Genomic DNA, 14030 nt, shown 5'->3' with positions numbered 1-14030 from the left:
GAGAATCAGTCCAAGAAGTAATGTGTCATGCATGGGGTTTTCTATGATTTTGGTTGCTTTTGAACAATTGGTTGTTATGTTTACACTATTTTGTTGAAATCTTTTGGTTGGTTGTTATGAATACTTGGTTGTTATGTTATTAATCTTAATGAAATGTGCATTTTGGTTGTTATGTTATGAATCTTAATGAAATGTGCATTTTGGTTATGTTATGAATCTTAATGAAATGTGCATTTTGGTTATGTACAATTGGTTGTAATGAATCTTCATACCATTTCTATTGATGTGTTAATTATGATACATTCATATAATTTTGGTAATACATTCATACCATCATAAGTCACTACAAAAATGATCACATAAAATTACAACAAAATGACCATTTTATCCATACTAATACCATTCACAGACCAAAACACCCTTCACAGTAAACCCCTACACAAACCAGATACAGAACAAGACAATCACAAAAAAAACCAACTTCCAAACAGGTACATTTTCAGCTTCAAATTTTCATCCTTCAATGCTTTGCAATTTGCCACCAACAAATTGTTCCTACATCTCAGTCCATTACATTGATCATGTAGCATGTTCACATTTCTAAGCAACTAATTGCACCGTTCCTGCATTGAATTCAAATTTCTTAGCAGTCCAGGTATGATGGCTTTAGACCTAGCACACATTGGGGGATCAAGCCACCCGATAAACCCACAAACGAAATTATTCATAGGGCATGCAAAAAATCTCTATCCTGGATTCAGAGGGGTCCAAGACGTTTTTACCAAAGCAACTTTTCCACAAAAACGTAGAACCATTGTTGTTGTAACAGAGCTCAAGAAGAAGAAGGGTAGAAAAAAGAGACGTTGGGGAAGAAAGATCGCAGGCAGTGGGATATTTAAAAGGAATTAAGTCAAAAAACTGTTTATGCAAAAATGGTCCCTTACATATGAAATGATGAATTTACCTTCACGTGTGAGGCACATGAGGGGGATTAACAGATCCTATTTAAGGGGAGTTAAGTTCAGGGACCAAAACCACATACAAACCACTCCAAAAGGACCATGGATCCAAAAAACTCGTGGTTTGGACTAAAACCCCAAAAATCTGCATACCATAGGGATCATTTTTGCAATTTTGTCTATTTTAAATACGCATTATGTTTTTCATGACACACTATGGGTGATATATTTGTACAAAGAACACATGAATTAACTAATCCACTCGGCTTATGTTTGAACATGTATTAAGTGTAAATGTCGGAGATTCTGGTTATAGTAGTTCTAAAAGAAAGGGAAATAATTATTTATTTATTATTATTTTTTTTGGAACGACAAATCTAGTTTACTCCTACACTACTCCTAAATCTCCACCTATGTCTCTCAAGAGACTTGAACCCTCGATCTCAAGGAGAAAGGACAACACCGGATACCGCTGGGCTAGAAGTCATTTTGAAATGGAAATAATTGATGTAAAAGATTAAATCTAATCTTGTTTTAATACACATATGATTAAATTAACAGTAAGCTTCAAGATGACTACGTTTTTTTTTAATAACGATGGTTTTGATTTGTTGCCCCATGATGTTGCATGTTGTTTAGGCAATTCAATTATTTAATTAAGGCTCAAACAACTTTATTTATTGCAACAATTTGAACTAAATTAATGTTAATACTTGTTCTTGATTTTGACGTGATTGGCATAAAGTATAAACGATGACATCTGGTTTATAAACTAATCTCTAATTAATTACATATATTAAAAAAATATATATTATGTTTCAAAGAATATTTATAAGATTCGTATAAAGTTCTCTTCCATACGTCTGGACAAACCTTCATTTTTGCTAAATAGACTTGCGTTCTACAAATGATATTTCACACAAAGTTGTAAAATACAATCAAACAAAATTTAAACCTTTCGATTACTAAAAAGCTAAGGGGTTGCTTTAGATGTGCATTTTGAAATTTATTATGCTTTGGGGATTTCAGGTCTCTTTAGAGACATTGGTATAGTTTAGGATTGGATTTTTTTTTATATTTTTTTTTATTTTAAGAAACAACCAAATATTATAAAAACACTCTAGCAAGGAGCTAGAGAAAAAACCAAATTACAAAATGTTCAACGGATGTTGTAACCAACAAACCCAATTACTAGAGCATTTAGAATTTCTATTAGTAAACCACAAAAAGAAAACTCCTTGATTGAATCAACAATATTGTCTTTCTTTATCTTCTTCTTTCGAAACACCTGATCATATCTATATCTCAAAAGAAACCAAAGCGTAGTAGCGACGACCACCTGAATGGTACTTCTATTTTTTGCAGGAATAGGGATATCATCAATCGAATGGAATAAAGATAAAGGAGATTTTCAGCATATAAGGGAAACATCTATCCAACTGAAGATTGCATCCCAAGTTCTGGCAGCTACCTCACACTTCAAGAACAAATGATCCAGTTGTTCTACCTCCAACTCACACACCGGACAAAGAGTAGAAGGAATGTCAATACCCTGATTATCTAGATTAAATCTAGTAGGAAGTATATCTAAACATAGACACCAAACAAATATGTTAACCTTACAAGGTACAAATCGATTCCATTGAGTAGGTGTACCACTAGACGAAAGTATATTGTTATCAATCCATTTTCTATTTTCCGCAACTGTAAAAATCCCCGCATCACCTATATCCCACCACCATTTATCATCAAAATTGGAAAAAGTAACACTTTCAAGAGCCTCCATTAACCTTTGATATTGCAAATCTTCATCTCCACCCCTTATTAAACGACACCATTGCCAAATCCATTGATACTTACGCCTTCTATCCAAAATAAAACAATCTCGTTGTGTTTCAAGTTCAAACAAACGGGGGAAGCACTCTCTTAACATTTGGTTTCCCAACCAAATATCCTTCCAAAACATAGTTCGAGAGCCATTACCAAGTCTTCTTTTCAAAACCGAACGAGTGATAATGTTTTTCTCATGCAACCGGTTTATAGCTTTGAGGATCCGAATCCAAGTAGCATTCACACGAAGTTTGTTTGACTACAAATAAAAGCCACCATTATTCCCATACAAAGATTTATGACTTTTATCCAAATTTGAGAATTACCATTAACAAAACGTCATTTTCGTTTTAGAAGTAAAGCAAAATTTTGGGCAACAATGCTTCGAATACCCAACCCACCATTATGTTTATCAGCTAAAACAATATCCCACTTCACCCACGACATTTTGGGATCCTCTGTATTACCTTTCCAAAAGAATTTGGCTCTTCTAGCATCTAAATGTTTAGCAACTTCCACTGGAAGAAGAAAAATAGACATAAAGTATGTTGTAATAGACCCAAGAACCGATTTTAGCAACATAGCCCGACCACCAATAGACAACATAGATGCTTTCCATTTTGATAATTTATTGTCAATCTTATCCTTCACAATATTCCAGCTGGCAATCCTGGACATATTCTGTCCGACTGGTAACCCAAGATAAATAAAAGGTAGTTTATCAAGTTTACATCCCACGACTTTTGCAAAATCAACCACCTCCTCCCATTGAACTCCAACGCCAAATAAATTAGACTTTTTCAAGTTAATTTTCAACCCCGACACCAAGTAAAAGCAATGAAAAATAGAAACCATGTTTACTAAGTTTTTCCTATCCCAGTCACCCATACAGATAACATCATTTGCATAAAAAATGAGAAAGTTTCATGTCAGAGTTACCTATCATAATTTCTGAATAAATAGCCGCATCCTTCGCATCTTCAATGACAACATGCAAACCCTCCATAACAAGAATGAAAAGAAAATGAGAAAATGGATCTCCTTGTCGTAGACCACTTTGTAACTGAAATTCCAAAGAAGGGCTACCGTTGATTAAAACAGAAGCTCTAGCCGAACATAAGCAAGCTTTGATCCAATTTCTCCATTTTGGACCAAAATTCAAAAATTGCATCAGCCGATCTAAATATTCCCAGCTCACAGAATCATAAGCTTTAGCAAAGTCATTTTTAAGTAACATCATCTTTTTTATCTTCTTCTTATACCACTCGACCACCTCATTAACCAACAATGGACCGTCAAGGATTTGATGGTCCTTAATAAAAGTTGTCTGTTCATTATTAACAATAGAATCGATAACTTTTGCTAAGCGAAGCGCAAGAATTTTAGCCAAAATCTTATACTGAACTCCAATAAGACTAATTGGCCTAAAATCTATAACCAAAACGGGACTGTTGACCTTTGGAATTAAAGTAATGAAGGATGAATTACATCCTTTTGGAATTCTAGAATTCTCAAAAAACTCACCAACAAAGTCCAGGATATCAGGTTTGATCAGATCCCAATCATGTTTAACAAATTAAAACCATCCAGACCTGGTGCTTTTTGACTCCCACACGACCACACTTCCATTTTGACCTCATCTTCCAAAACCGAAGCTTCAAGACCGAGAGACTGTTCTGTCGTTAGATTTTTAAAACGAGCACTTCTTCTGATCTCCATCGGAATGACATCAACCTTCTTAAAATTTTCCGCATAAAATTCAAAGAAAGCTTCTTTAACACTATTGACCTCCGTTATCTAATCACCATTAAATTTCACACCTTGAATTGCAAGATGTTTGCAGTTTCTACTAATAATACCGTGAAAAAACTTTGAATTCTCATCACCTTCTATAGTCCATTTGATTTTTGCTTTTTGCGCAACATCCTTCATCTCTTTATTTTCAAAAGTAGAAAGTTGAAAATGAATATTTCCTCTTTCCTCCATCAGTGACACAAAGCTTTTTCCTTCACCCACTAATCTATCAATATATTTTAATCTATCAATCAACAATTTCTTTTCATCATTCTTTTTTGCATTCTCATTAGCTCACCAAACCCTAATAGATTATTTAAGATACTTTAGTTTGTTCTTAAACCGAATGCTAGCACCCCCTCCATCAAGATCTTGTTTTAGAAGCCAATAAATTTTTACCACCTGATCAAACGACGATTCGTGCAGCCAAGAAGAAAAGAATTTAAAAGGACTCGGTCCATAGTCAAGGTTTACATGCGAAAGAAAGATAGGTCTATGATCCGAAATATTTAGATCCAGAGCCTTTGACATAATATGAGGAAACCGAGACATAACATCCTCCGAAACTAGAAACCGATCCAACTTGATTAGTTTAGCACCATTTGAACTAATTCTAGTAAAGGAAAACGCCCCAAAGCCACTTCAATAAGATCACTTTCTTCAATAAAAGCATTAAAATTATCCGAAATTCTTTGAGAAAAAACACACCCTACTCTTTCAGACGCAACCCGAACTGCATTAAAATCACCAAACACCACATATGAACCTTTATTTCTATTCATAAAAAATTTAATATATTACCAAACACGCTTTTTCCCCTTCTCCTTGAGGAGCATACACGTTAACCAAAAAGAAGGGAAATTTAAAGAAAATCCATTCTCCTTCGACAATCAACACATTAGGATGAGCTGTGATCTTCTTTTTCGTTAACACTCCTGGATCCCAAATAGAAAGAATACCACCAGAAAGCCCTCTATTAGTACTTGTCACAAAATCAAAAGCATAGTTACCCCACAAATTCTTCAAAAGAAAAAGATCAATCGAACATAATCTAGTCTCTTGAATACCAAGAAAAGAAATTTCCAGTTGAGAGCACAAACTAGAAATATGACTTCTTTTTCTTTATTCAAAAGACCACTAGAGTTTATAGATAGAAGATTCATTGATCAACAATAGATACACCCATTTCCTTAATAATTGCAGCCATATTTTCACCACAACCATTCATTCCATACCCCAACATTGTACCCACTTCAATAAATTTAGCTACCACATTAACCACCAAATCATCACATCCAACCTTAAAATTTTTCAATCTTTTACTGCTGTTGAGTACTTTTTTGTGCCAGAATTAGCCGAAAAATACATACCAGACTTATATGGAGGTGTTGTCAAATCATTTGTCGAATGTTCTTGTCTATGTGCCAAATGTGAAAAGCCTGGAGGCCTAGAAAGGAAAGAAAAAATTTGATCAGGAGGAGTTTTTTCGTGACCAGCTGCATCCGTATCACTTCTTTATTCTAAAACAATATTTTCATTCTCCATATAATCACCCCACTTTCTCGTTTCATGCTGAGTAATGCTATATTTACTGGTTTCTACAACTGTTTTCTGCCCTTTTTATCAGTGACATTACGATTCAAAGGAGGATTTTAATTTTTATCATCATGTGCTTCATCATCTTCTAGCACATGGTGGTCCTCCGATCGTGCATCAAAGCTCGATCCCTCATTACTATCATCATCTTCAAGTTTATTGCTATGATCAAGGGTCGGAATCCCCTCAAACGATTCATGTAACACCCGAAATCTGTAAGACTATTCAGGAAGAATAACCTTTCATTTGATAAGGCAACTCGTCGAGTTCAAGGAGGAGAACTCGACGAGTGGGGATAAGTTTGGGATGCGGGTTGGGAAACCTACTCGACGAGTTGGGGAGGACCAACTCGACGAGTTGGTCTAGGTTTGGGAAACCCTAAATCCGGGGTTTTACACCCTATTTAAGCATCTTAATCCCCACCTATCAGCCTCATTTCCAGCCTCCAAGTCCCAAACCCTAATCCTCGAAACCCTAATGCTTTGTATGAGCTTGTGAGTTATTTTAGGAGTGAATCTTGTGTGTTTTGAAGCTTGTGGAAGAAGGAGAAGATTGGGGATTCAAGAAAAGGCTACTAGATCCAGGAACATCTTTCCTTTCTCATCATTTCCTGATAAGCAAGTCTCAACCTTGCTCAATGAATACTTAGATCTCCTTATTACCTCTTTAGTGGGGTTTTGGTCCAAGAAGCTTGATCCTTGGGAAATGGACGTCCCAAGTGTGTATATTTCCAGATCTAGAACCATGGAGGGCTTTCATGGCATAAAGGTGCAAACTTTATGGCCATTGAAGCCCCATACAAGCTATAAGATGTTATTTTGGTCTTTTAAGCTCCAAAGGGCCATGCATGGAAGGAAACTTAGAATCTTTACACGCTCTTGTAGTGTTTAGGGTCCAAATCTCAGTCTATATGCCTTAGTTTGGAATATTGTTGAATTGTGGACCAAGATCTAGGTCCCAAAGAGTTAGGGTTTGAGCTAAATCCATTAAGTGAGGGTATTAACTGTTGGGTTTTATGTACTCTAACATTCCTATGGTGCACATACAACCCTAATGCTTTGGATCTAAGTTTTCTCTAATTATACATGCAATAAACATTTTCTAAAGCATGAAGCCTAAACTAGCATGCAAGGTGATATTTGAATCATAAAAACTAGTTAGAAAATTACCTTGTGTAGTAGCTTGAATAACTTGGCCTCAAGAAAGCTTAGCACCCCAAGTGTGATGCCTCAAATGGAATCACAAAACACTAAGAACAATTAGGATGAATATGAGAGAGGTTATGGAGACTAGAAATCGGATTCTACTTCTTGTAGTGCAAAATGTAACCGATTTTAGCTTATGAATACATATATATATATATATATATATATATATATATATATATATATATATATATATATATATATATATGTGTGTGTGTGTGTGTGTGTGTGTGTTTATGTGTGTGTGTGTAGAGTATCAAGGGTCATGTGTAACCCTAATCCATACCCATAAGCTTATGATCCACCCATTTGAGTTGGATAAATATTTCATGGATTAACCCATAAGCCCATCACAAATCAAAACATGGATCATTAGCCCAAATCATATGTATTAATTTAATTAGTCTCTTTTGATCACTAAATTAATTCGTAAATTAATTCTTGACGAATACTAATTAAATAATATGATTCCTCAATTAATATATTATACTTATAATATATTAACAAATCATAAATAACCTCTTACTCAAATATCCTTCCTAACATATTGCTTTGATGAATGCAACCCAAATGGACCATGCTACTTTCGGGTCAAGTACATACCAATTATAGTTATGGGCTTAGACACCTTTTCCAACATTCTCCTACTTGGATAAGTCTAATAACTGTAATTGCCAATGTAACTTAAAATCCGATTAGCAATCATAGCTCTCAAAAAGCCGATGTCGAACTCTGACAAGTCCATTAGATAAATGATCATATAATCCTCTGTTCTACAAGATATCGTGTGGACAAAGACATGGAATTAAATTCATAATCATTGTCCAACATTTTGTTTCCCGATTTCTTATTTGTTTGACATAGAACTTAATTGAACACATCAATAGAGTCCTGACCGGGCCCGACACATAAGTCAAAACAAAATCATCGAGGGGCCCAAGATATAGCTTTTAACCCTCTTAGGACAAAAGGAACAAATAAACTTCGACTTATATGCTTGTGCTAACTATTTATTGATTCATACATAATAGCACGTTTTATAACATCGAGTTACTGATGCGGTTTCACACTATTAATGTACAATCAACAAATAATCGCCAACTCATATATCTTGGTTTGAAGATTATACGATATTATCGTCTCACAATCACTCATGATAAATTCCATGAAGTGATATGTGAGCGTGGGTTTAGTCTAATACTCAAATCTTATTTCAAGAGCACTCATGAATGTTTGTAGCAATCTTTTGCAATGTATAACACCTTATACAATCATACAAAAACTCAAATCTTATAACACCTTTTGCAATGTATAACACCTTATGCAATGTATAACACCTTATACAATCATACTTCCAAAGTATGATCGACTGTGGATAGTTTGAATAATCTTATTATTCTAGAAGTCAAAACATGCAAAGTGAAACACAAGAATAATCGAATCCAATATGGTCTCAAAACTTTTGAATATAAATAAAACACCTTTTATTTAATCACCATATTGTTTACACATTATTCATTGTATATGTTTCGATTTATCAACTTTATAATTGAATTAAAACAATAGTTATCCCATGCTCCAAGCATGCACACTACGTTTATCTATGGTCCTTACTATGTGAAATAGATCAATCAAAAACATTTCAATGATGCTCATTTCACAATTCCAAATTCTTATTGCAAGTGTAAGAATACCAAATTCTTGTCACTGCTAGAATGTGTTAGGCTCTAACCTTTATGAAATGATCCTTTTGTAATGATTATGCACAAAAGTCATAGAGACTTGGCAATAGACATTACAAAGTATTCCAATGGAGAGCAATTCCATGGAAACGAAGTCTCATATTCAAAGTACATTCCTTTGAACATCCTTCCTGTATTTAGTTTTCTAATCTTACATAGATTTTATTATTAACTTCCACTTATGGTAACATCTCCATATTCCTATTTTGACTATCACTTCTAAACAAGAGTTACCTCTTCTTAGAGTATGTCAATATGGTCCTTCCAAAATTTACACTTTACTTTCAACTGTCCATGAGCAACCAATCTTTGGTAAAGCTCAGATTGTCCTCGACAATTGCTTAACCATTTTAGTCATATCTCATTCTAGTCCCTTTCCTTGTTAATGCCCTAGGCATATGGAAAATTAGAATAGATTAATATTATAGCTTACATAATCGATCCTATATCTGAAGCATATGGAATACGATTCATAATGTCTCACATAAAGACATGATACTTTACCAGTCTTTCGCTATAATATTTCCACATATAGAATTTCCTTATGTTGAATCATTTCAACATAACATTCACATATGTCCATGACTAAATTCGATTAAAATCTCAATCTAAGCTTTTAGATTTGAAATAAAGTATAAGTTCCTCTCCCTTAGTTATATCAAAACAAACTTTTCAAACTCTGCAACTTTGCGAATTGAAACTTCTGTTTTCTATAATTAACATTGCTAACTTGAAACACTTAATGTAATAATTGTGCTCCCACCAGCATAACAATTACATTCTTATTAGCATAACACTTATGCTCCCACTAGCTTTGTCATGTACCCAGAAATTAACTGGACTTCTAGAAATCAATACCTATTGACTTTCTTACCAAAGTTCAGATTTCTGACACAAGACACTTCGATAAGACTTTATCTAGGCTTCTCAAACTCATACACCTTTCCTTAGATAGCTTGCACGTGTGTTTAAACAATTTTAGAACTTACAACAATAAGTTTCAAATGTTTAGACCTTTTTCCATTTCTCACAATTTGAACTATGAAGAGGGATGCCGTAATCATAATACAAATTTGAGAATGCAAATATCACAAATGCTATCTCCTTAAAATCTACTTAGTGAAATCGTTTCCTCACAATCATTTTCATGAATTGGAGAGAAACCTTATGACACTTAGATTTTATGGTGTATGTGTTCCTATCCATGTGAATTTGTCATAACCATAATCACAAGACAAGGTTAGTGACAAATCCAAACTCATATGGACTGAACTTGTTCAATCTTAATTTCTTGCCACCTGGCAGCTCAAGGCAGCTCAAGGGCCGACCATTGCTTCCAAGTTGTTATGCAAACAATTGAGAACTCATAGAACTCACATACATAGTCAACTTTAATTGGAATGGACACAAAAATAAGAATATGTCAACATGATAGGTGACAAACCTCAAGTCATGGGCTAGTGATACACAATAGGTTTCTTCTTGATTAGTTCCTAAAACTTTTCAAGATCTTTAAGACTCCCACTGACCTCTTGACATATAAGATTCCCTTTTCAAGAAACCTTACTTGACAAAAACATATTCAAGAGTTAGCGCGGTTTCTTATCGAGATAAACACTTCACACAATTGGTATTAGTTGGTCTTTGTCTTATCCAAGACATCACAACTTACCAATTTCAAATGTACAAGAGTAAGAAACATTTTATTCTACATGTGATGAGTGTTATAAACCTTTTCTTAAGATTATGTCACTCAAGGCACAATCTTGGAGTATGACTCTAATATTCGATTTTGGAACGAAGTATGACTCATCTTTTGATTTAACCATTTCAACAATTCACGATTCCTCTTCTTGGTCATACAAATGCACTAAGATGTCCTTAAAGGATCAATTGTGACATGGTTTCATAATCATTAAGAAAATCATAAAACACGATACTCAAGTACTCTCCTTTCCTTTCAGATTGGAGAAACTTTTATCTTTCTGCCTGTTTGATTCCTTTTATTCGTTCTGCTATACAATGAAACTTTTTCAATGATTCAGAATCACACATAATCTTGTAAGCATAACCATATTTACCAAACTTTTAGTAAATCATAACGAATAGTCTTATTGTTCTTTGTGGTGGACCTGACCAGTGGACAACACGATGTACTAGATCCCCTAGTCCTTCACTTGGCTCACATATTCATGTGAACAAGGAATTAGTCTTAATTTCCCAAAGTCGAAGGTTCTCATTCATCATGCAATACAAGTTGCATGATTCCAAGTTTCTATCCAATTGAAACTTGGGTGCTGAGAATCTTTCATTATTTGGTAAATTTAGACACTACCACAAACGAAAGAATCAAATCCATATTGCTAAAAATAGAAACATACAAACATCATTTTTCACAAATGCCATTGCAAGGAAATATAAATAAGATAAAACAAAATTTTCTTTATTTATAAAATTTGCGGAAAAACCTTTCCTTACAATGCAATTACTAATGAAAACAATGTTGCTACATATTTCTAAGTAATTTATCATAACTCCTAAGCAGCAACTCAAAATTCTGAGCATCGAACTATGCGATCGAAATCCATCTCTTCGCGATCAGAATCAGCTTACTCTTCTTTCAAGCTTCCTTTCTCTTCTTTGATCCTACAAAACATCAAAAATGTAATCTTATCACATCATGTATTAAGAATCTATAAGTAGGAACTTAATAGATTTAGATAGTGGACTTACCTGAAGCAGAGTCAAACATTTTGACTTTACCATTCTTGTGGTCCTTCAGGTAGACAGAGCAGCTTCGCTTCCAATGTCCCTTCTCTTGGCAATAGAAGCAAACAGACTCTTTCACAATGGTACATGGGACAATCTCAGACTTAGCCTTTCCCTTTCCCTTGGAAAGAGAAATCTTTTCTGGACTTCCAATGTTTCCATTGTCAATGTCCATAGAAGTTTGGGAAGTAGATCTTCCAATCAAATTTGCTTTACCAGTGCGCCAAATCATTGCTGATTCAGCAGCAATTAGCAAATAGGTAAGATCGATAAGGGACATGTCGCGGTCTGTTATATAGTAGTTTTTAACAAACTGACTATACGACCCGGGAAGTGACTGAAGAACCAAGTCAACAACCAACTTCCTTGACACAACAACTCCTAACATTCCCAGCCTGTCAATGTGTGCACACACAGACCTTCCATCTTGATGTTTTCTAGCCAATAGGGCTTGAGTGACCTTGAACTTTTCAAGTCTTTGAACTTGTGGGTTAGGGAGAATAATTGGAGGAGGTGGAGGAAGTGAAGTTCCACTACAACACGAAGAAGGGATTAATCTTTCACCTTGATTGTCTTGTGAAATATCATCTTCATTAGGAAAGCTTTTTCCAAAAGATTCGGGAAGACCATAGTTGTCTGAACTAGACATCTACATGGGAGAAATTCAAGTTTAGTTGATTTAAGTCCTTAATATAACACCCAAAATGAAATTTTAAGGCTAGGACCCAACACAATATTCTACAATTCGGAAGAGGGATGCCGTAATCCAATCGTAAAATATTTGAAGGTAGGTAAATGACGATTTACCAATTTCCACCATGAAAAACGAAAATGAATTTTAGGTTTTAAATGAATTGAAACTCCTAGATTCTTTAAGATTCATTGAACTTTTCAATGACATGTTTAAATCTCGATTATGCTCTCTCAAGTTTGTGACTGGGATACCGAGGATCACACACAAGGTGAGAATAACCATGCAAATTAGCTTGGTACACTTAATGTGACAAATCACCTAATCAATGTGTCGGTTAACCACACACACTCCATTGATCCATGATTAACATCAAGCTACCTTTTGCCACACATTGTCAGTCCCAAGTTAGTGTGCCGGTTAACCACATACGCTCCACTAACGACTTAACAAGGTGCAAAGTGCAATTTCATGGGTTAGCATCAATTCACATTTTTCCTAAGTAACTAAGATTGGGAATTTATAAGTGTTTAGTTACTTAGTATTTTCATTATACTTTTAATGGAAGTTTGTGTCCTGTCCTACCCGTTCGGCTAACGACCCCCCACCAGTCAAGGAAGCGGTGGGTGAGAGTGGACACCCATTAAACCACTATTTCATAGGCAGTAACCTTATACCCCCTTATAGACAGGCTTCGTGAATGAGGCCTACTAACGGTAATACTGACTTTTTAATTATACATATATAATATATTAAACTTTTAATTTTATATAGTATAAGAGTGTATTTTAAATTTATAAAATACTTGATGATTTAATAAATTATATTCTTAATTTAATTAAACTTAAACCATATGATTATGGATTAATAATACTCTTTTAATTAAACATTTAATTAACTATTAATAAAGTCCATAAGAGTTAATTGAATTATTCAAAAAAGTCAAGATGCTAAATCAAATTAAAACTATTTAACTAACTTTAAGTTATGAACCCATGAGTTACATTTTTGAAAACTTTTCAAATTACTTAAGTTTTGAATTCAATGTTTCATAATTTGTGACTTTTCAAATACCAAAACTTGAGGGCAAGTTTTGTAACTCTTGAAAAACTTTTGAACTTCATAACTCAAGGAGTTAATTTGTTTTATGAAGATGAGACTTTTCAAGTTCAATAACTTATGAAACTCTTCAAAAAACATTAAGATCAATTTAACTAATATGTATTTGTCACTCCTTAAAAAACTTTTGAGTTCCAAATTTGATGAAAAAGTTTGTAACTGCTTAAAAAACTTTAGATCAAATTATAAACTTATAAAATAACCATTTTTATCTTTTACCAATTTGATCATAATTTGATTCATATTACATGATAACTTCAAATTTTACAAATAACTAGTATATCACAAAAACAAGTAGTTATCTTAGAATTTTATAAACATCATG

The 14030-nt window shown here is 34.0% G+C and overlaps 1 protein-coding gene across 1 annotated transcript; it reads right to left on the bottom strand.

Moving 5' to 3' along the window:
• Positions 1-393: 393 nt before the first annotated feature.
• On the bottom strand, positions 394-5746 carry LOC145158085 (uncharacterized). Its single transcript, XM_079077031.1, has 7 exons — positions 5651-5746; positions 5385-5603; positions 4373-4586; positions 3729-4220; positions 3168-3478; positions 2431-3048; positions 394-435 (listed from the first exon to the last, which is right to left on the bottom strand). The coding sequence occupies exons 1-7, from the start codon at positions 5744-5746 to the stop codon at positions 394-396; spliced, it is 1992 nt and encodes a 663-aa protein (XP_078933157.1).
• Positions 5747-14030: the final 8284 nt, after the last annotated feature.

The sequence above is a fragment of the Lactuca virosa genome, chromosome 2, assembly GCF_052849685.1.
Source record: "Lactuca virosa cultivar CGN04683 chromosome 2, Lactuca_virosa_CGN04683_v6, whole genome shotgun sequence".
Classification (NCBI taxonomy): Eukaryota; Viridiplantae; Streptophyta; class Magnoliopsida; order Asterales; family Asteraceae; genus Lactuca; species Lactuca virosa.
Note: the sequence above shows the minus strand (reverse complement) of the source record. Positions and strands in the feature narration are given on the sequence as shown.